General features: G+C 31.2%; 2 protein-coding genes and 1 long non-coding RNA gene across 3 annotated transcripts; 1 reads left to right on the top strand and 2 right to left on the bottom strand.

The window, feature by feature from the left end:
• Positions 1-2283: 2283 nt before the first annotated feature.
• On the bottom strand, positions 2284-16585 carry LOC118064878 (uncharacterized). Its single transcript, XR_004690112.1, has 7 exons — positions 16384-16585; positions 15317-15441; positions 14106-14185; positions 12565-12668; positions 6955-7778; positions 6451-6776; positions 2284-2547 (listed from the first exon to the last, which is right to left on the bottom strand). It is a non-coding gene; the product is annotated as an uncharacterized lncRNA (long non-coding RNA).
• Positions 16586-18051: 1466 nt separating this feature from the next.
• Positions 18052-20309, top strand: LOC118064880 (transmembrane protein 115). Its single transcript, XM_035079792.1, has 4 exons — positions 18052-18642; positions 18792-19047; positions 19463-19639; positions 19763-20309. The coding sequence occupies exons 1-4, from the start codon at positions 18192-18194 to the stop codon at positions 19965-19967; spliced, it is 1089 nt and encodes a 362-aa protein (XP_034935683.1). The 5' UTR covers positions 18052-18191; the 3' UTR covers positions 19968-20309.
• A 1521-nt stretch (positions 20310-21830) lies between these two features.
• Hakai (E3 ubiquitin-protein ligase Hakai) lies at positions 21831-23816 on the bottom strand. Its single transcript, XM_035079791.1, has 4 exons — positions 23401-23816; positions 22975-23292; positions 22700-22888; positions 21831-22619 (listed from the first exon to the last, which is right to left on the bottom strand). Exons 1-4 carry the CDS (start codon positions 23500-23502, stop codon positions 21954-21956), a joined length of 1275 nt encoding a protein of 424 aa, XP_034935682.1. The 5' UTR covers positions 23503-23816; the 3' UTR covers positions 21831-21953.
• Between the last annotated feature and the right edge of the window lie 154 nt (positions 23817-23970).

Here is a 23970-nt window from a genome sequence, read left to right as displayed (position 1 = left end):
CTTACTCTTTTCGTCTCTCTCTAGACCTTCCCCCTCTTGAGAAGTAGAGATAATGCAGACTATAAGCCGAGCAATTCGAGGTTTGGCTCACTCGGTAATGCCGTAATAAAATCATACTCCCATCAAACGATACTGCACACCCCTTAAAACGGAGAAACGGCGAGCGCGCGCACGCCAGGGTGGCTGTGAGAGCAAAGGGATGCACGTGGAGGGGCTACTCAACGATAGCTACGAGGGAAAAGAGAACGTAAACGAGTGAGATATTAAGTGAGAAAGAGATAACGAAAAAAGCCCAGAATTCGCATTCCTTTAGTCAACGATTGGATTTTATTTGACGATACCTCGCGCTCTACCGACCAATCCTCGAGCTACGGGGGTGAAGTCGACCACGCCCAACTCTACCACCCTCCTGCAACTTAGAGGGTAGGGTTTGTAGCACAGCTTCTACACCCTTATCAACTTTATTATCTTTGCCACCTATAGTCATCTCTATGTAATGCTTAGCCGTTTAGCGCGACGTCATTTTCTCCCTGAATGAAAAAGCTATCTATGTATATGCTTTCAAACACCCCATACTTATACCCCATTCCTGTACAATTTATATCTTCATACATTTTTTATTCGAAAAGATATTCATTTTGCGGGACTTTAGATCGTTTATATACACAATATTCCAACGCATTTACACATCACTAAGCAATTATATTAAAGTCAATGAGCTATTAACGCGTCATAGGATATTGTTTACTCGCACATGATTAAACTCCGCAACTCTATATATCCCATATTTGTGATAATTAGGATGATTCAAGTAATTAATGAGTTAATCATTTAATAAGTTATCCAAATGATTGTGAAAAATTTTCTATTCAGTCCTTTGCATTGTCATTGAAGGCCCACAAAATTGACAATCAGTGGTAGAGACGTCGTACGTCGCCTCCAGACAAATCGACTTCTCTTCTTCTTAATTCTTATTCTTCTGGATTTTTTTTTCCACGCTTTTTCTACTTTTTTAGTATATAGATATACTTATATCTCTTAAGTTTTTCTTTGACTCTTCGTAGGTGGTGGTCCACGAATAAGGCCGTGGCAAACACGGAACCAACGAGAACCAACAGCGTTATCGTAGAGGGAGAGGGACCACGCCCCCGCGTTGGAATCGCTTTGGTGAACAAGAAGAGAGTGAGAGGGTTGCTGGCCGGCTGGTGCTACGGCGTCGCTACTTATCACCCTCTCGCCCGATATGCGGATGTTGGGACTCGAGAAATTTAATGTGAGTGTGAGGGAGATAAATAGAAAGGAAAAAAGACAGTGAGTGTATGGTTGAAAGCGGCGTATAAAGGGAAAAAAACCGATGAAAGCAAGGAAAAATAATGAAATGAACATCGGGAGTCGAGCGAGTAGTCGAGAATTATTATAAGAGCCGGCAGCGGGTTATCGCTTATATAAATTGAAAGCGAGCGAATATATACTCAAGCGCCCTTTCTCTTTTCATCTCTCTGACTCTCTTCTTCTCTTTTACTCGTTTGCCTCTCGCTTCTGAAATTGGCCTTTGTCATCTGCAATCTTTATTATCAGTTCTACTCATCCGCACCAATTCTGATCTGCAAATCCTTCTTTAATGAAGAGATTTCTGGTGAAAATTATATGCAACTACCGGGATGACTTTATTGGTGAAAATGCATCTTCTCTTGAAATTGATAGTTTTTTTTTTAAGTGGATTAACTTTTTGCTATTATTTATTGGAGAAAAATTGAGTTTTAATTGGAAATATGCTTTCTTTGGCTCACAGCCAACTGAGAGTTTTTTTCATTTTTAAATCAAGAATTCTAATAATTTATCGTACAGTTTTTGTGATAGTACATTTTGTAAAAATATTGACAAATTTATTGGTTAAAAGCTAAACAGAAAATTCGATAAATAATTTTTTTTGCTAAATAAATTTCTTAATTATTTTGGATTTTTTCAAAAAAAATAATCTGTTAACTTTCAATCATATTTTAAATTATTCTCAATGAATTTTTATTATAAAATAATAAATTCATAATTTTTTTATCGCCCAATGAAGAGTTAATAATTATTTCAGTGCAGATGAGCAGATTTATCTTTAATGGAGAGGATTGAAATAAAAAATGTTCGATCGAGAATTGGAAATATTCATAAAAAATGATAGCAAAAAATTCGCGGAGATATAGATGCAATGATGTGGCAGAGGGTGAAGACGAGAGTAGTGAGATGGCCAATAATATTATTATATCAATAGGGAGCAGTTATGAACACGTGACGCTCGTCTTATATCGTTTCTCTTATATCATATGATACAGCTCAGTTACCATATATGTAACCGTGTCAAATAGGCTACACAACAGATCTGAATTTTTTCCGGCAAATCAATTGTTAGGATGCTTTGTGATAGTCGTCAAATCCATCTCATTGCCACGTGTTCCCATCTAATTTATTAAATCCTCTTTAGTTTCCTAGCTCAACTAGACTTTTGGAAATTCCATGCTTAATGTATTAAATAATTCATTAGAAGTGATGATCAATCTGAAAAATAAAATTTGTCTAATTAGTATTATTATAGGAATAAAATAGTAATTATGTTTAATTACTATAAAGTTAATCTCTAGGTTCTTTGTTTAGATTTCAATAGAAAAAAGTTGAAGCTTTAATGAATTTTTTTATCAATTAGAATTTAAAATGATCATAGAATCATAGAACTAAATAATTGATCTATTAACATAATAATAGATAATTAATTCTAGCTATTATCTGTTTTAGAGAGTTTCTGTTCATGATTACCTTACTATAAATTTATTATAAGTTGATATAAAAAATAACTAATAATTTATTAAATAATTAAACAGTATCAATATAACATATTTTTCCTCAGTTTGATTTTATTTCAATTAAATGTTATTTTTCTTTAATTGGAATGATGATTATTTATATTGTTGAAGAGTATACTTCATTACCTCATTACAATTTCATTTTTTGTATAAAAGTGCTTCTCATGTCAATAAAATGTTAAATAATAATTGAAAAATTATTCAAATAATAAAAATAAATTATAAAATAAAATCACTTTATAATTTATCATTTAATCGTGTCTATTATTTATTGTACGTCCAAAATAAATTGCAACCATCAAAATGACATGAAATAATTTTCAATTAAATTAAAAATAACGAAGTCTACAAATTTCCAATCGCAATGATCAAACACTATGATAATAAAAATGTCATAATAGCACGTCTACAAAATAGCAAAGGATTGAAAAATCACAGTAATTGAATCAACAATCTTTTCACCCTAGGAAATTGAAAAGCTTGTAAAAATAAGTTATATTTTTTGCTCGTTGATAGGTCCAATAACAAGGTTCAGTGTGTAGATTATATGTAATTAGTATCAGATACAGGAAAAAGTGAGAAAAATATAGAAAGAGACAAAGAGAGGTAGATAGAAGATATTAAAGGCTGTTATCGCAGCGTATTGCTCCTAATCGTTTGCCACGGAAGGGAGCCGCAAGTGCCGGGGCAAAGGGAGATGAGGACTGTATATATGAAGCGAGACAGAGGAACGAGAAAACGAGGGTGGAATATAGCGCGAAGCTTCTGCTGGTTTGCTCGTGCGGGGGAGAAAAAGGGCGAAGAAGAGAGAAAGGGATAGCGGAAAATAAAGGAGGGAGAGAAGAGAACGAACAGCGAGGAAAGCCGGCGTGCACTGGTGTTTTTGACAGGCCGATGAATTGAATAATCGCAAGTCGAGTCGAGCTTGGGGCGGGGGAGCCAAATCTCGGCGGCCGATATATGTGCGTGTGTAACCCTCACGTTGATCCAGTCGACGATAGATTTACTACTTCTTCGTGATACTACTCATGCTGTCACGAGTACTTACGTACTTAAGGGTGTATTCGGCTTCACATATTAAAAAAGGGTTTGTTTAGGATTGAAATAAAACGGTAAAATGGCAACTGAAAAATGGTCTGAATTATTTCTGCGAGCAAGAAGTGAAAGAAATATGCAATATGTTACTTTATCAATTTATTAAATACTTGGATATGATATTAAATACTAGAAAACCAATAAACAGATACATTTTTCATTTAACTTGTTAATTAAGATTATTAAATAAATCCAGTTTAATTTTCATTCTAATTTTTAATCATGAGAGAATGATGCATAAACAAATATTGTTGAAAAAAAATTAATTTTTAATTATTTTTTATAAAATGACATTTTAATTTATAGTTTGTATATTATTTATTTATTTTTGTTTTTGATAGAAGAAATATTGATTAAAAATATCCATAATATTTTTAAAATTAATATAAAATAAAAAATAAATTTTACTTTTATGTTTCTATAGCAGAAATCAATTTTACAAGGATAATGAAGAACATTTTATAATGCCTGTAACAGAGCTTGAGATAAATCGACCACCTTTTGATATTATCCTTGATAATACTACGTAATAAAGGGCTCGTTTTAACATCAAATACAACACAAAGGGATTTTAATACTAAAAATTAAACTATTAATTAAAATAATTTTTTTAATACCTCAAAGTTTTTAAATTAAAATTCATATTTCAGTAGAAGATACTGAACAAAAAATTCTACAAAAATAAGATTTTATTCCATTAAATTCAACTGAATCTCATCAAATAAATGATAATCATGAAAAATATATCTCAAGTACATTGTTGACAGATAATTATACCAGGAATGTCAACAGAATAAATTTCTTTAGATTTGAATTTAAAATGCTAATCTAAAAGAAAACTCATCAATACAGAGATCATGAAATAGGAGCTGGGATCAATTAATTTGCCTGAGCGCATGTTTGCTAACGAAATTACGCGCTCCAACAGTTGATAATCCTCGAGGGATATTTGGTCACGTGCCAAGAATCTCAATTCCCCTGAACTCGATGGCCCCGGGAATTCTCGAGCCAATATCAGTGAGATCTACCGAATGACATGAAATAGTAAAAGCATAAAAAGCTCTTGAAGGCATATTTGAAGGGGTGTATGTTCTATCGACTTGTATACGATTGCTCAGGGTATTTATATAGACTTGAACACATGTATATGCTATTGTATAAAACAGTATATACACGTATACATGATCTAGATATATCTGCACTCTAGAAGTACTTAAGTCAGATACACTACGAGCTTTGGATACCTAATACATGTTGCAACGTACGGCGAGATGGTTAGATCCGCGGTTGGCTTCTGGCTTCTCTGGGTTGGCTGCGCTTCAGGGATGAGAATGGGTGGTAACCCGAGAGTCGGAGAGCAAGCGATACGAACGTTGGCGGTGGTAGCAGCGGCTGGTGCGTTTGACGTTGATACCACGATAAGATGAAAGAGCCTCGAAGCTCTTATATCCAAGCTATAGACCTGCTTTGGTATTGTTGGATACGTCCGAGCACAACGTAATGCGATAATAACGATCTTGAATAAGGGTGGAGAACTTTCTGAGCCGCGTATCATCATTTCAATTGTGTTCTTTAACGTTAAATACTCCTACAACTTGCTTGAGAAATTATGAATAATTACTAATATCATATTTATAATGGTTCAACTATTATTTTATGACGGTATTACATAAAAATCATCATTTGTCATTCTACTTTTTGTTAGTCGAAAAAAAATAATATTAAAAAATATTTCTACACTGCAAATTCAAGCTGTAGATACTTTTAACACGCTAAACTTCTTCGATGTTAAATGCCGTAAAGAAACTATCTACTTTTCACACACTACGAAACGTGTAAAAAGTGTCTACAAATCATGCATAGTTTGGTTATGGGAATTTTACATTGAACACACTTAACGCGTGTTATTTTAACATGTTTGTGGAATCTTGGGATTTGCAGTGTAGAGAACATAGCTATAGGACTAATTGTTAAATGATTTGATTTTTTTAAATAAGAAATACAGCTTTTTTTTGTTTAGTACATTTGGTTTCGATTAATAAAAATATTTTAGGACTGGAGAATTCTTTTTATTGTTAATTGACAAGCAGTCTGAATGTTTTGATAAATGAATAAAACTTTAGTTATGCTTTTAGCCTATGCTAAATCATTGATGTGTGTTATTGATTACGATTTTCTACTTATCATAATTCACCACTTACAGAATACATGCACAAATCAATCTATAAGTTTATCTATTTTTCCAATGACTTAAATAAAAAATTATTTCAAACCTTGACAGCAAGACTCTTTAAGTTTTAAAGTGTGCTTTATAAGTTTATAGCATAAACACATTCCCGCGTGGATAACAAATGTTTCTTAGTAATTGTTGATTGAATTAATGATCCTTTGTACGGAATTTGACTTGCGATATTAATGAAGACATGTTAAGGAATTTATGCAAGCAGATATCAACAAGAGAATTGATTAAAACCACAGAGAATATAATTTGTTACAACGGATATACCTCAATCTATCTTGCATCCTGCCAGCTCTCAGTTTTATATGGCGCCGTGAATACCGAGATTGAGTGTGAGGGTGAGCAAAGTCAGCGTTTAGTATACAGAAACTCAGCGTATCTGTCTTTGAGTATGGCACGTCGCACGACAATCAGAAACACTCGTCTCACGTGTCACTACCATACGATTTGTATCGCCCATGTAGGTTGTATCCTGAAGGGAATCGTTCGTTTGTCGCGTGCCATGGAACAACCATTGGTTGCTAAGAATCCCATCGTTTGTCTTGTACTTTCAATGGATTACACATCATAAATCGTAAGAATAAATAGTGCATCTGAAAACAATCATAATAATTTGTCAATATTCATTAAAGATTTACAAATAAAAATTACTTATCATAAAATAATCAAGCTAAAATAGCAGAGTTCTTTGAATGTTTTACATTTATCGTCAAATAAATTAATTTCAACTATCAACTATTAATATCATTGGAATAAAATTAAAAAACTTACCTTATTGAAGCTAATGAATTTATTTAAAAGATGAATCTAATTTCCTTTTCAGATACAGCCATTCTATGTGTCCTAGGAGAATTAGTCGACCTATTAGGGGCATTGAAGTTGGCGATGGTAATTCAGACTCGACCAATATTTCAACTGGTTGTTTCAAGACGGCTTTTTGAACAGGAATTATGGTGATGAAATGAAATTATTCCAGAGTAGGGAGGAGTGTACGAGTTACATATGAATTGAATTGATATAAATTCATACTAAAGCACACATTATATTCAGCCATTTAAGACTTAATTGTTCAATCGAGTGAATCCGACGGAAGGATTATTCCATGGCAAATACAAAGGTCTGACTTTTCTCACTGGATAATTAATGTTGAGTACCCAAGTATAATTGCTCATTAATACTCGTTAGAGGAATGAGGGGAGTTCACATCTGGTGCTGAAGACGAGTTCAATTTGTGTGGCGTTCCATGGGAGAGAGTAGCTCCGCGAATTGATTTCAAGGGTTAAGAGCAAGAGACACATTCTATATGGCTGTGTGCCAATAACATAATCATCTTAAATGATCTCACTAAGCCATGAGCATGTACTTATACTAGTTACATTACGTATAACTAACAATGTATAAAGCTATATAATCTATACGTCACCACGATCTCTACACCAGTCCTTTCATTTGAGTCAGAGTATCGAGGTGTCAATAGCAGCTGCTGCACAACAAAAGCCCTCCATTCCTTGTTCCTCGCCCTTTCTACGTCCTTATCTCATTCCCAGTTTCGAGTTCTGCCCTTTTCTTTTTCTTTCTTCTCCATCAAGATGATCCTGCAATTCCAAACAAATTCTTAAATATAAATCATTGTAGATTGCTTCGAATGATGGAAAACAATAGAAAACATCTTTAACTCTTAATTGATGAGCGATTGTATTATATGTAATTTGAAATAAATTTTAGTCTAGAAAAGTATAGCAAACAAGTATAACTACAAAGTAAATCAAGATAATTGTAGTAAAAAATTTTTTAGAAGTAAAATAGATTGTTGTTATGTCATTTATGCTAAAAAGAAAATAGTATGAATTCTATAGAAGCGAAAAAATAATTTAAATTCGTTTCAATTTATCTTCAAACTATTATTGTTGTGTAATGGAGTGTAAAAATGAATTCATTTCTACCAAGAAAAAATTATTACCTATAAATACTTGAAGTATACTAGAGTCATTATAATAATTCTTACAAATATTATTGAGTATCACCATTTATCTCAACGAATGAACAAAATTTCTTATGATAAAAAAATTCTGTCATTATAGAAAAACTTGGATCAAGATTCTACATGGTGCTATGCCTTTTATTAATTCTTAATAGGTTAAATTAATAAAAAAAAGTCTAATAAATCTCTGATAAAAATAAAAAATTAAGCAATAAGTATCTCAGAGTGTTCACGCATGTTATAAAGAAGAAAATAAACGATGAAATGATAGTAGTATGAGGCCGGGCGGGCAAGCGAGCACCCTGCTGTTTTTAAGCGTCGCTGACTAATTGGTCATGTCGTGGCCAGGCGTTGAGACACACCTCTCGACCTCGCGGGGGTTGGTAAGAGAGAACGGGTGCTTGCAAACTCTCCTCTTTCGTAATAGCGGCTGTAGAAATAACGTGCTAGCAGTACGACACGCGCGATCCTACTTTTACCCTTAAGCTCTTCCTTCTCTTCGTCCTCTTCCATTTCTCTCATCTCTGCTTCGCTAAGCTCACACAGTAACTTTACTCAACACTGTTACATATAGCGTCTGGGATATAGGATCCATACTAAGAGAACTACCCACTTGTCACTCTCTCACTTAACCAACGCGTCCGAGTGCAACAGAATCAAGAGAGAGAAACTACAGAATTTCCCTCCTTTGCTTCGTTAAAGGCGTCGGTTAACACTAGGCTATAATAACGCAATACCACACAGATAGAAAGTGACAAAGTGAGAAAAGGACGGCCTTCAGGATATTCATAATTATTTGGTTTTTTTTTTTTTTGATAATTTAAAGTGTCAGTTTAATTTATTATATGTTCACATTTTAAAACAACTTTGTTAGCTGATTTGAATGCAATTTATTTAGAATTTTTTTTTTTAATGAAAAAATTGAACTCATTATGATAAATAAGTAATTTAATATTTTTCGTGATTTATTCGAGATAATGGTGAAATGTTAAAATAAAATTTGAGGTTTTTCATGAAAACAATTATTCGTAAATTGACTCCAAGTACTTTTAAGATGAAATAACAATTTTGAACGTTAACTGTATTGATACCTGTTTTTTTCCCTATTAAAATAAATCCTACGCGTGTCTCGCGTTTACTCGATCAATAAATCATTAATCGAACTGTTATAATGGGCGTGATTGACTCCATCTAACAATAAAAATGAGCGAAACGATAGGTAATTTTTTGGTAAAAAAGTGTATAAAAAAGAAATAAAATAGGGTATGAAAGTTAGACTTATTTTTGGCTCCCTAAATTTCAGCAACTCATGGGACTTTTCGATTTTCTGTAAACGGCTGTATTATTCCGCCCACTTGGCACGATTCTTTAGAAATAGTTTTCATCGACGCAATGTGCGTCATTGCCAGGTCGAATCGTTCAAGTCATCAGTCATTTCTCAATAGAATAACAGTAGTTTTTGTATTAAACTGGCAATTTTCGACATCAGTATATACAATTTGTACACAATAATGATGGAAAAATAGATGTCTTCCCATACTTGTGACGTTTTATTCAATTTAACGTCGACAAAATGACAAGGTAGTATTGAATTTACATGATATGCATATGTCATGTTAAATATAATCTCATTCAAACGATGTATAACAGTGGTATCACTAAATTTTTCACCCGAGGCGTCGTGTGCTGCAGCTTGGAGCCCGCAAAAGGCACACTCCAATATTTGACCAAGCTGTGCAAATATGAACTGAGCATGTTGTATCGATATACACACAGTGATGGGATGAGATGCATTACGAGATCTAATACGCTCCAGCACTACATATACATATACTAGAGTCCCATAGCGAGGCAGCCGGGCAGGCACCCTGTTGGCAAACATTTTAACGGGATTAAAAGACACTTACGGGAACTAATCTGACCAAACATTGTGGCCACGGGAAAAGTTTAATGTACACTCTTGAAGAGCTGTCATAGACTTGTTTCTTTACTGAGATTTATATAGCTTTGTCTATTTTTCAGCTTCACAATATTTTTTTACTCTTTTGTACTTTTCATATTTCATAATCCACTTTATTGGATTAAAATGATATTTTAAATGTTCTCTATTCAATCTGTCCGTCTGTTTAGTGAAAAATAAGCACCAGAAAATTGATGATTTTGTATATTTATTAATGTTAAAGGTGAAACGGTTTATAGAAACATTTATTGCAGATATAATTTTATGCTGAAAAAGAAAATGAATTTTTATTCATTATTATTAAAAAAGGCCACTTGTTTAATGATTGCTAAGTTAGATATCTATATCATAAATAGTTAGAAATATCAATAAGAATGAAAAGCTTTAATAATGAACTAATTTTACATGTACACCAAAAAATTATCTAAAAACGTATAGAACTTTTTTGCTGGTATAATATTTTCTGTCAAGAGAAAGCTATCTCGCTATCTAAACCTCAAGCACGAGATTTTCAAAGTTAAATTTACCTAGATCAGGCACTATTTTCACACACCTATATCCAGATAAATATATGTTACAAAGCATTTCATCAAGTGCGATTGCCTCAGCCTACTGAAAACCATTAATCACTAGCATGTAAGCAGGCGACTAATTGTCGGGTTTGAGAGCGAAAGTAGCTCGTATGTATCTGCTGGAGGGACGTGTACCCTTATATTGTCACACTTGAAAGCAAAAGGGAATCAAGTCAACCTGGCCGGACGTGACTAGTCGATTCAATCAATTCATATACGTAACGATTGCGCCTTTCGATCGTCAATCAGTCTTCACGGTAAATAATAAATGCCTATCATTTATTCTCCGATAATCTATTTTACTATTTTACAACAGCATTATTTCTACGATGAAAAAATATAGATATATTTCTCGAAGTCATCAATGATATTGGCTAACGATCCGCAGACGATTCCCGTAAAATTGGCGAATTATTCCATCGTAGGGATGACAATACGAGGACAATGGAGCCGTTTCTCTTCTAGTGCAATACGACATATAAAGGTGGCGGTGGCGGCCCAACCGTTTGCACGAAATTCAGAATCAACACATGGACCGTACTCTATAATCCATCATCACACGCTTACTTCCGTTTTCGAAGTGTCTCGTATAACGGTACGATCTGTCATCGAATTTCGTTGCGAGCGTTTAAATTGGACCTTTTCTTCATAGACATCACGAAAATCATATCTTACGTATTGTTATGCGGAACTCAAAAATCATTAATGTCGATGAATAGCTTTTCTATGTTGATTACATTTATATATTCATTTATAAATAGATTAAATGATTATTTGTTTTACTTGATTGATAGTAACAACAATAGAGAATTAAATATAACATTTGAAACAAAAAAAAAGCTATAAATGTTGAAAAAGCTTTTATATCAATTGCTTTGTGTCAAATGTAAAAAAAGCAACGAAATTTTAACGTGTACGATGTAAAAAAAGTGGATTCAATTAACTAGCAAACAAATGGAGACTTTGTACAGAGCATAAATTGAATGCCATTTTTATAAAAAAAAATGAAAAAAATATTCGATCAAACTTGATCGAATTTACAGAGAAAAGTTATACATCAAGGAAAAAGGAGTAGGCTGGTTTTAACTACGAAAAAATTTACCCATTACAAACTACTCTTCGTGAAAATATAATGACAAATATATTTTAGCCGTTGTGTGATAGGTTGGAGTAGTAACCCCTGAATTACGTCAATCCAGTTTTTTCTGTCTCTCTTGACTTAAACGATCTATACACCACCCCCCTACCCCCCGCCACAAAAGTTCTCGCTTAATATTATTAAATTAAAGGACAATAGTAAGCTGTGGCACGCGGCATTTAGCCGATTTTCATTTCATTTCACGGAGATTTTTCAATAATATGATAATAGAGCGCAAAGCCTCGAGGGATTATGATTCGGTCACGCAGACTGACTTTTGCATATAACCATTCCCTCATTTCAGCTTCATTTCCTCTTTTCCCTTCATTTCTTTTTATTCTCTCACCCGTTTAATCACTTCGATTTTTAATTTCATTTTAAACTTATTATTATAAAAAACTATCTAGTGATCCTTTAATATAATGTATTACCTTTATTGTTATGATTATTATGAATATTATTAATGTTACATAAGACTTAATGAGCACTCCCAAATACGAGCTCATATCTCATACTTAAAAAGAAGAGGTGTCACTTTCCGTCCGGGCGTTTCACGGCCTGTTAAAGAATAGAAGTGTTTCACGCTTCGCAAAGCATGCTAGCTTAGCACAATGACAATAGCCATAGGCGCAGAAAAGTGTACATGCAGACAAATATAACAGCCAGACAAACTAATATAATATAAAGAGCGTCAACCAGTTCTTTCTGTCTTTTTTTTCTTCTTACTCACCCCTTTTGCTCCACATTATTATTTTTCTCTGCATTTTATAATTTATTTCCTCAACGAGGCGTTACATTGTCGTCCTTCTGATTATTTTTATTGACTCTTTGTACCTGGAATAAATTTCAAATTACATTCAAATACAAGTTGTAGTAATAATGAATAAAATATAACAATATTCTTTAGAATATTGTAAGATATTTTCTTAATAAAAGTCTTAATAAAATAACTTATTAGTAAATTTATTTTTGTGTAGTAAAAACAATTGGAAAAAAACTTCGAAAAATTCAATTTCAATATTTCCTGTATTTTATTGCAAAAATATTTTGAAAAGTGATAGAATACAAATTCAAATTGATATTTGGATTTTTCGAGAAGATATTTTTAATCATTGTAAAATAGAAAATATTTATTCAATTCACTGATTGGAACTTTTTAAATTGGACTTCTGATGATAATAAACATTAATTCAACTATGAAACTGGAACGAATAATATGCATCAATAACTTGCAGTAGTTGAGAAGCTAAGTATATTTTATTCATGCTGTCACTACCCTAGTGTTTTATGTTTCATGATGCTTTATATTTTAAGATGATTATCCCATGCCAAACAGATATACTGTTGTTCTATTTCACGCTTCATTTTTCGAGCTTAATAATAAATTATTGGAATGATTTTTATTGAATAAAGGGGTTTTTAATTACATTTATATTGTCAGTAAATATTTGAAAATAAAGTGTATACTATGAAGTACCCATAGAGTATTTACTGAATAAAGAATAAAGCTTAATGATAGAGTTTATTGTGAAGATGCAACCCAACGGGCAGAAAAAACGATTAGTGTCATCAACGCCTCTTTGTAAAAAAAGTTGCTCGCGCTTCGATATTGCATGAAGCTATGAACGAAATCAAAAAAGAAGAGACGAAAGTAAGCGGGGTCATACATCGAAAATATCAATGTCTTGTCGGGTGTTAGGGATATATATTTTTCAAAATTTTAAACCCGTCATTCTATAATGCTCCAATAGTTAATGTGGGACCATTAGTCAAACGTCCGGGCTCGTGCACACGAAAGAGAAATTTCGATTTTAAATCGCTACATTTATCATGCAAGCAGGCGCATATGACACCATTCTGATTTTATTTTACCTCGGTCGCCTCTTGCTCCTTCTCACACATATTTCTGTATACCTCACTATACATAATCCTTTCTTTCTCTGTATATACCGCGGTTATACTCGCACTTCACATTTCAACCCCTTTCTCACACTATTATATCATACCTGTGTACATAGGTTTACGCTACATGTCACATATTTACAAAATACATATTGAAATCATTTATTTCTGTTTTTATACTGAAACTATTCACACATGAGAATTATTGTGCGCATTCATTTCTAGCAATTTATCAATCCTTTTTTTCTTTTAGATAAATCATTATTCATTGACCTTTTATCAAATATGATGAATTTACATTTTTTATTAATTTAATTTATCAGGCATTTTTTCTTATAAATTAAAAAAATTTTTATAGAAAATTTTTACCAAGTTGTTGAGGTATTTTATGGTATCATCCATGTTCATGTTTCTGAATGTTTCTATTCCATAAACTGCTGCAACTGCATCTATAAAAACATTCAGTTAGTATCACAATTCCAAAAATCAAATCAATAATTATTTTGTTCGATAAAATAAGTCAATTGTACATAATAAATTAATGAGTTAATAATAATTTAAGCATCAAATCATTATAATAACCCACTTGGTAACTTAATTACCAATTTATACGTCATTGCAGGTATCAAGAGCCATCAATCTTCATAATTAATATCATGCTTATTATAAACCTACGCATGAGTAAATTAGTTATACTAAATGTACGTACATATACAAATATTCTTGATATGAATTCTCTTGGCTCAATGCTCGTATTATGACAATAACTCTTGCGTTTAGAATAGAATGCAAACTGTATTATACAGATAGGTAGAAATGTTTATATATCGAATCATAAATTAGTAAAGCGACGAGAGTGGTCGAGCATAGCAGGCGTTTACCGAGCCGCGAGAAGCATGGAGGGATTGCCAAAACGTACACGTGTTTGTCTTGCGTGCTCAACCGGAAATACAAGTTATACGATGCAAATTAAATGTGTACGAACCGCTCTGTGGCAAGCTTCTGTTAAATATTCACATTTCTTTCTTTTTCATCTGGTCATTTACTTCTCGACTTTGGAGTTAGAACTCAGTTAATTGTCCAGTTTAGTACCGCTTATTACTACTTTCTATAAGACTTCTTGCTCATGAAAATGAGTAATAAAAAAGCTATCAAAATTGTAGTCCTTTTTTCAATTATTACTATGACAAAATTTTTTTCTTTTATTCGTATTTATAAATTAAAGTGATTAATATTAAATGATTCTTATTAAATTGTTCATTCTTGTATAACTGTGAATTATATAAGACCCTACTGTCAAGACCTACAAAAGCATATTTATCACTACAAGGTAATTTTTCACTATTTAAAAAATATCGAACGACATTGAACTTCCTAAATAGGGCTAATAGGATACAATATTGGCATAATTGTCAACGGAATGCTTCTGGCAAGAAGGATGGCCTACCTGTCGTGTTACAAATCACTAATCCATAAACATGCTATTAATATAGGTCGTCAATGAATCTCCCCTGTTACATCTGGGCGTGTTGTGACAGTATTCAGGGGTGTTTGGGGTCTGGATTTGTATTCTGACTTACCACGTGTTGTCTCTGTTGAATCCCTTGCCAATTTAGTTCTCTCATTCTTGAGTTACTAAGGCTTTTGATGGGAAACATATCGGGCAACATCGGATATGGATACTCTTAACATCATCGACTTTTATCTGTTGAAAAATACAATAACATCAGTCTTACATTTCCTAAATAAATTTTGAAATTTTTTCAGAGATTTATTAATAAAGTTCACCTTTCAATATGAAGATAAATTGTTTTTTGAAAGAATAAAAGTTAATTAATAAAAAATTAGTTTTTAAAGTACACGGATGTTTTTGATATATAAAATGTATTAATGTATTTGAATAAATTTGATGTTCAAGTAGTTTAGGGGAACTTTTAGTAGGAAACGATTTCTTATAGGTCGATAAATGACAGCAAATGTATATAACAATTTTATTTATGTACTTTTTGATGGATAAAAGTTAGCTACGTCATGTCAAAAGCTGTCCAGAAAGCTTTAAGAGAAAGAACGAATAAAAGAGACGGGGAGAATGGCAGAGGATTTATACGGAATTAGATTAAGCTTCTGTACTTGAAGGCTGTATAAATGACCCGCCGCTGTTGTGAGATTTCTATGTACGTACACTATACGCTCTGTGATTCTGTCGTAAAATTTATTTGTACGCTTGGTTGAATTATTCCATAAATTCTATTAAATAAATTCGATGAAAATTACATCGATATTGAGAAGCACTGGAATAATCAAAACTTGAGGCTTTCAAACTTCAATTTGTGTAATATCCTTACAATAACTAATTAATAGCCATATGTATACTACTTAATTTATTATGTATTTAACCATTTTTTATCCAATATTGTAGCAAATTACAATTCAAATAACTTTTTTAATGAACAAAAAAAATATCTATCTTCATTTTGATAAAATCAATTTAGTTTACAAAAGTTTCTGTCATATTGATTGAATGCTATGATTGATTAAAAGTTAATTAAAAACAGTACTGAATAAAAAATCAATTATAGCTGCGAACAATATTATACACAAATTTTGTTAATATTAATATTATATTAAATAATAAAATTATACTCACAGTTCAAAAAATGATTAATTCCGACGGATCACGTTGAAGTATCAACGGCTATCAACTAACATCTTGTGGCAACATTCATACCAAGACTTCTAGTTAGAACGAATTTTGATGTTCTAGCAAAAGATGAAGTTGGTTAAGTTGAACAAAGTTTGGCAAGTTAATTATTGTGATTCGGTTGCGGACCTTCCTCGACATCAGCCACTTTTACAATACACTCTGTGCATAACTAATATCTGAAATACATATCCAAACATTGATTTTCTGTCTAATGATGATTTTATCAATTATCATTTTATGTGTATTTGGCTATTTCCAATTCTCATGATTGATTGAAAAAATATTGTTTCTAGTTTTGTTTCATTTAATCCAAATTATTATTTTATATTTTCATCCAAATATCTTTGTCAAGAATTCTGATAAACTTTATTATAAAAAGATGAGTTGATTAACTAATTAAGTAAATAATTGATAGTTTGATTTAAAGTAAAGAACGAAAGTAATGAAATAAATAATAATGACAATCAAATATTAAAAGTAATGTTGATTGAACATATTTTAAACGAAAAACAAGGTAAATGAATGATATATGCATCAATGTAACTGGATTTAAAGTTAAATTAAATTGAAATTTGTAAAGTTTAACCTCGAGGGCAAAGTTTGCAGTTGGTGTTATGCTTTATTTTACCTTCATTATATAATTTCTCGTTGAATTTTTACCATGTATTCTCATCACTTGCCTGTCTGGCCTCAGTTAGTAATATAATTATAATAGGAATACTGCTAAATTGTAGGAAACAGTAAATACTTGAACAAATTCCATTTTAATTGTTGATCGTAGAATAGCAGAAAAGCAAAAAGCTTTAGTAAGAGTAAATTATAAAAATATAAATTAGAGACAAAAACACTGTTATGATTTTCATATTTTTGTAAATAACAATACTATTTATTGTAATTTATGACAATAAAGTTTTTCCGAATCATAATTATACTTATAACTTGATGAACTTCTTTTTTACTTTTTTTAGCTATTGGTTGTTGTCCATTAAAAATACTACATACATTTCAAGACTTGGTTCTTATTTTTTCTTTACAAAAATTAATGTTAAATATATTTTAATTTCATTCTTTATTTTTTTGCAAATCTAGTACAGGGAACACGACGAATTCATTTACTCATCATTTAGATGTTTTGTAAAGCAACTAAATACATTATATGTATATTGAATACTTCTTCATTTAATTTATATAAAATATATAATAAATATATTTTGAATAATTAAATTTTTCGTTATTACCTAAATTATTGTGATAATATTTTTTTTTTTTAAATAAATAACTGATGTTAAAGAAAAAATACAACAAAAATTTAATATACCTTCTTTCTGTCCATTCCTTCATCCATTGTATCTCAAAAAAAGAATGCACAATAAAAAAAGCTTCTCAAAACATCAGCTCGACTTTCTGTTATCGACTAATGATATGTAAACAAAGTTTTTTTATGATTGATTGGTTGACGGTAAAAAAAAATCAAAAAATTTCTGTATTATCAAATGTAAGATAATGATACCGACAAATTATTATGATGCCGTTATTTTAGTGCTATTATCAAACTTCCAGGTCGTTTGGCGCTCCTCCACTTACATTTATCCCCCAAGACATAGGTTCTCTCTCAGTTTTTTCTCTGATTTGGTGAAATTAGAGTGAGAACACGTATTCAGCGACAGAGGGTAGCTTCAGTTTAATCAAACGAGGTTAGGATACGAAATTGTGCATCTGCAGCAGTTGCAGAGTGTGTCGAAGGTGTTGAAATGGCAGCAATGAAGGGTCTGGGAAAAGACATCCCTTACCTGCAACAACAATTTGCCGCCTTACTTGGCAACACAAGTACCAGTGTCAAGTTCATATGCATTGTTGTGTTATTAACGTATTGCCTCTCTTTTATGGAGCAGGCAATTATTACACTAAGTGTCACTCCAGGTTATCTGTTATCACCATCTTTCTGGATTTGGACAGCATTTACATTTTGTTTTCTTGAAATTCACTTCTGGGAAGTGTATGTTGATATAATAACAGTGGGGTTGTGTGGTAAACTTATTGAACCACTATGGGGTGCTATGGAAATGATGACTTTTTTTGCAATTGTTAATATTGGTGTTGCAGTTTTTTCTGCATTATTTTATCTATTTCTTTACATGTGCACTGGTGATACAGATCTCTTGTTTCATGTTCATATTCATGGATTAACGGGCTATATTGCTGGTAACTATCATGTATCTATATTCAATAGTTTTTTGCACTAAGATGAAACTTTATTTATATAAGTTTTATTACTATTCACAGAGCAACAAAACATAGGGTTCTGTGGGGTATTTTAAAAGCTAAAAATAATAACATGTAAATTCTTGCAGGTGTCAGTGTTGCTGTTAAACAAATAATGCCAGATCATATTTTATTAAAAACCCCAATTGGAAAAATTACTAACAGAAATATTCCACTGATGGTGTGGATAGTCAGTTTATTGTTATGGGTTGTTGGACTGGTAGAAGGAACTCATCCTACGATGTTTTTAAACGGTCTACTTGTATCTTGGGTTTATTTAAGATTTTACCAAAGACACACAAATGGAACCAGGGGAGATATGGCTGATAATTTCACATTTGCTAGGTAATATTGAATTGATTTGCACCTAGTCATTTTCTCGTTATTTTGTTTTTAATCTTTTATTATCACACATTGGTTTATAAGTTGACATTAAAGTAGATCATTAGTTTTCATAGTCCATTAACACTCAATTAATTTAGATGAAAAATGATCAATGTAAAGGTTTGTGTGATTATTTTTAACTACGTTTATTTTTTTAAATTTATCGCGCTATTTTCATTGAATTATATATTTATAGATAATCAGTGCTTTTAATGAACTTTTTATCTTTATTCATCAAACCCATCTCATTTGCATTCATTCATTACAATAACTCCAGTCACGACTCTCATAATTAGTTCCAATATTCATCATACCCTTTATATGGCAATAATGATAATGAATAATTAATAAATCATAAAAAAATATTTTTTTGAAGCTTCTTCCCAAATGTTTTACAACCACCAATTGCAGTAGTGAGTAACACAATACATGGATTCTTCGTTCGTATTGGGCTTTGTAAAAAAGTGGTTCGGCGATTTGATATGTCAAATGCTCCACCTGGTCTAGTCATCAATTTACCCGGAATTGATCCTCAAGACAGTGAAAGGAGAAGGTTTGCATTTTTTATATTACTAGAACATTTAAAAAGATATTTTTATGCTTTTAAATTATTAAGTTTTTAAATTTCTTCTTATTCAATAAATCCTATTAATTAATTGAATTAATTTATTTATAGACAAATTGCATTGAAAGCCCTGACCGAACGCTTAAATAAAGATCATGCAAGACCATGGCAACAAGACAGAAGCAAAAAACATTCTCCTACTCCAGCGGCAGTGTCAATATCAATACCCGAGTCAGCAACACCTAAGCCACTAGTATCTCCTCTTATTCCTCAAATTAATGCAAATATTCATAATCAACCGTCAACAAGTACGTGATCGAAGGATGTATCATAGAATTACCATTAATAACTTAAAAATACGTTATGGTAATTCATTAATAATAAGAAAAGGGAAGTGATTTCATACGGAATCGAATTTATATCGAAAATGAAACGTTCGATGCAACAACTTGATATCAAGACTGTCTGCTTTCATATTAAATGATTTAAGTGCGTAATCTCCTTTTATTATGAGCATGAATGTTACTATAAAAGTTATCGTAATAGTGATTATGTGATTAAAGCAGTTTATTCTTAATGAGAAATAAAAATTTATCAATGAAATTTAAAAAACAATAAAAAAAAAACCATTCGAACTTTGACAAAATTTTTTTATTCATATATTTTCATTAAAATATTATCTATTATTAATTAAAAGCATTTTAAAGTATATATAATTTAGAAAATGCATTTTTTACGAAATTCGACCATTATTTTAATAATAAGCAAATTTATTGATGTATACTTGTTACAAATCATATTTTGAAAGCTTTCTCAATGTAAAAAAAATTACTCAATACTTTTGTTTTCTATGGATAGCTTTTTGACATATTTGTATTACTTAGAAGTTATCTTATGGAAGCATATAATATTTTATTTAGAAAATTACGAACAATTGTATGCATTATTCTATATTTTGATAAATGCTAAATACTTAAAATATTTAATTATTAAAAAAAAAATAATAAAAAACTGAAAAATAAAGAAAAATTATCATCAATGAAATATGATTGTGTATGGATATTAAGAATGAAATGTAAATAGTAATTTACATAAGTGATTTTATCATGTAAGATAAGAATAAATGTCTAAATATGTAGGGATTTATCTCATATATGTATAAAATCTTAAATGAATGACTCTTTGTCTTCCGACATCTGACATATTTTCACTCATGTGAGATAATGATCGTAGTTTATAGTCTATGAAAAAGTTAATAAATTGGAAAGTTACAGTAGACTGATGGGAGAATAATAAATGATTTAAAAAAAGAGCGATGGGGAACAATAATTTAAGTATATTTAAAAAAAGAAACTATTCTATTATCAATTACAGAAGTGGAGAGAAAGATAAATATTTTTATGTTATAAAATAAAGAAATCTATATATAAATAAAAATTAAGATGTTAAATAAATTTTTGATTTCGATGCCTAAGAATTAAAAATTTCAATAAGAATAAAAACTCGATTTCAAAAATTTATTTTCATATACAATACGAGTTAATGAATCTATGTAATCGATTAATTGTATATACGTTATTAGTTGTCACTTCCATCATTTATTTGCACGTTGTGGTGAACTCGAAAAGTTAAATAAAGAGACTTGGTAACATGTTTAAAAAAGATATTTATTGTTATACAATAATAAAAAGTCACATTTAATATTTTAGTCCATCAATTTATCAATCAAACTGGTCGATTAAATCCTAGCGTAAATGATTGTCCATTCAGTGAACACAATTTTGAAAATGCTCTATTAATTATATTCAATAAAAATGTTAAATAAAAATATTTGAAATAAAAAAGTAATAGAAATTAAAGTATATTATTATTTATTATTATCATATTCTATCAACTCAATTTACTTTCACTTCTCGAAATTTTTATTATTTTTACATCAAAATATATACAATAAAATTACAAATTTTTTGTGTTTATTATCTTTTATGGTTTATAAATAAGTATGTTTAGCAATAATCCAATATCCGTATATGTATCATAAAAAAACTATTGGCAATTAACAGGGCATTACTATTCATCGTTAATTTATAGGAGTGGTGTAGGAAATCGATTAAATTTAATAGAGAAATAAAAGTTATTGGTATCAAGAGGAATTTTTAATTAGATTCTTATCAAATAATTAATGTTTGTGTGATTTTATTACCTGTTATCACAAATAATTTATATAAAAATGAATATATATTTTCTAATTTTGTTTACAACTTAATTATCAAATAATAATAATTGTATTGATTGGAAGAATTCATCTATAAAACTGTTGGTGTGACCATTGTGACTGCGGTGCAGGAACTTGTTGTTGAGGATATTGCGTGTCCTGAATGTAGCCATTCGGTGATGGACGTATGGACGGTGGACCTGAGGCTACGTATTGTTGTTGTTGAGGTGCTGTTGCGGGATAGGACACTTGAGTAGAATGCTGAGGAGTGGCATAATAATTTTGAGTTTGAGATACTGGGGGTGGAACATTATAACCTCCATAATTGACTTGTGTTGGAGGTGGAGGATAATAATGGTGACTTTGCTGAGGATGTATTTCATGAGAAGCCATTGTGGTATCTTGAATAGGTACGGTGATAAGGTTTGTCCTCATCTGAGGGTTAGTTGGAGGAGGAGGAGCTGCGCTTTGAGAATAATTTTGTATAGATATTAGTTGTTGAGATCTATGCTGCTGACGGTGTTCCACAGGTGACTGGTTCACCATCGAGTTGACTCGAGGATCATTTCCTATGATGGGTTGTACTAAGTGAGAAGACATTTGCTTCATACGAACACCTGACATTGATGTGGAAGAGGTTTTACTAATTTGAGGATCAATTTCTGTCTTAGCGTGGATATATTGAGGAGGATCTACTTGCATTCCTTGCACCGGTTGAGGGGGGCCAGAGATATGTCGATGATTAATGTGTGCCTGAAAAGTAAAGTTATAGTTACAGAATGTAATTATTAATTAAATGAAAATGTATAAGATTATTAATATCATTTAGTTACTTGTAAATCTCGTTGGCTTAGATATGTTCTTCGACATCCTGCATTGCCATACCTAGTACCACCATGGGTACACATAAAAACAGTACCAAGACCAGTTTGTTCAACCCTTGATACTTTTTCCATACATCGAGGACAGACTTTGTCTTCTCGTTTTCCACAAGATAAACAAAATACATGTTTACATGGTATCTAGAATAAAATTATTATAAATATATTGAAAAATGATTTTTTTCTAAATCAGACGATATCATAGTAAAAGTAATTTAGTTAATTACCATTCGACCGTAAATAAGAATAGGTTTAAGACATTTATCACAACAGTGAATCATTGGGTTGAGAACTTTTTCTCCTATAAGATTGACCCGATGATCCCACCTTAGTCGTAGCATAGGTTCTGGTGGCCCACGATTTATAGTAGTAAATGTGGGAGCTTCTAATTGTGATATATCAGCCTCTAAATCGAATTGATGTTCTGTAGTCGGTTGTTGTTGCTGAAGTTCCTCAGTTACGGGTTGCTCAGTACTTGTCTCTGTTGGCTCTTTTGAAATTTCTTCTGGAGGTTGGGGAGTATCTTCCTCATCACTTTCGATAATCTTAAACAAAATAACAATCATTGATAATATATCTTAATAAGTAATATAATTTATCAATTAAAATTTCAAAAACATTATTTATCTTTCAATCAAACTTAAAGATAATACCTTCACAGCCTTCTTTGTACGACCTCTGACTCGTCCACGAGCTCTACCTCGAGCTCTTCCACGTGTTCTACCTCTCATTCTTTTTCCACTTTCTTCATCCATAGTATTCTTAAATAATTTGTGTATAAAGTACGCTTTTCACTTGGTGAAAAACGTATTGTTACAATTAAACTTCGTTGAACTATTGATACTTTGAGGTTACATCATTAAACTTAAGTAGTAATGTAGAATGTAGAAATAAAGTTATTCAGATGAAGCGTGTATGTTTTAATCAACCTAACATTGATTAGTATATAAATCTATTGCCTTAAGTTATTATTTACAATTGTATTTACACAAATATTCAGCATTTACTCAAAATGCATTGTCAACAATCATAATTATTGAACACACTCACTACATACCATCCACCAAGCTTTTAGTAATCTATACTTTGTTTCGCGGAGAAATAGTTTCATTTTTTCTGCAATTTAAATGTGGAATGTTTTGTCTTAAATTATAAATAATACTTATTTTTATTATATAATAAATAGTGCAAAAAATTAAAATTTTTATTAAATTAGTAAAAAT

Source organism: Chelonus insularis, unplaced genomic scaffold (genome assembly GCF_013357705.1).
Source record: "Chelonus insularis isolate UGA/USDA-ARS -01 unplaced genomic scaffold, ASM1335770v1 contig_25_pilon, whole genome shotgun sequence".
Classification (NCBI taxonomy): Eukaryota; Metazoa; Arthropoda; class Insecta; order Hymenoptera; family Braconidae; genus Chelonus; species Chelonus insularis.
The sequence above is the reverse complement of the archived record's forward strand: the minus strand, read 5'-3'. Positions and strand labels throughout refer to the sequence as shown.

Coding starts and splice junctions, on each gene's coding strand:
- Hakai (XM_035079791.1), bottom strand. CDS start 23,502: ATGGATGAAGAAAGTGGAAAAAGAATGAGAGGTAGAACACGTGGAAGA. Junction 23,293..23,400: donor GTACAAAGAAGGCTGTGAAG/GTATTATCTTTA, acceptor ATTTTGTTTAAG/ATTATCGAAAGTGATGAGGA. Junction 22,620..22,699: donor TAAGCCAACGAGATTTACAA/GTAACTAAATGA, acceptor TTTACTTTTCAG/GCACACATTAATCATCGACA.
- LOC118064880 (XM_035079792.1), top strand. CDS start 18,192: ATGGCAGCAATGAAGGGTCTGGGAAAAGACATCCCTTACCTGCAACAA. Junction 18,643..18,791: donor ATTAACGGGCTATATTGCTG/GTAACTATCATG, acceptor AAATTCTTGCAG/GTGTCAGTGTTGCTGTTAAA. Junction 19,048..19,462: donor GATAATTTCACATTTGCTAG/GTAATATTGAAT, acceptor ATTTTTTTGAAG/CTTCTTCCCAAATGTTTTAC.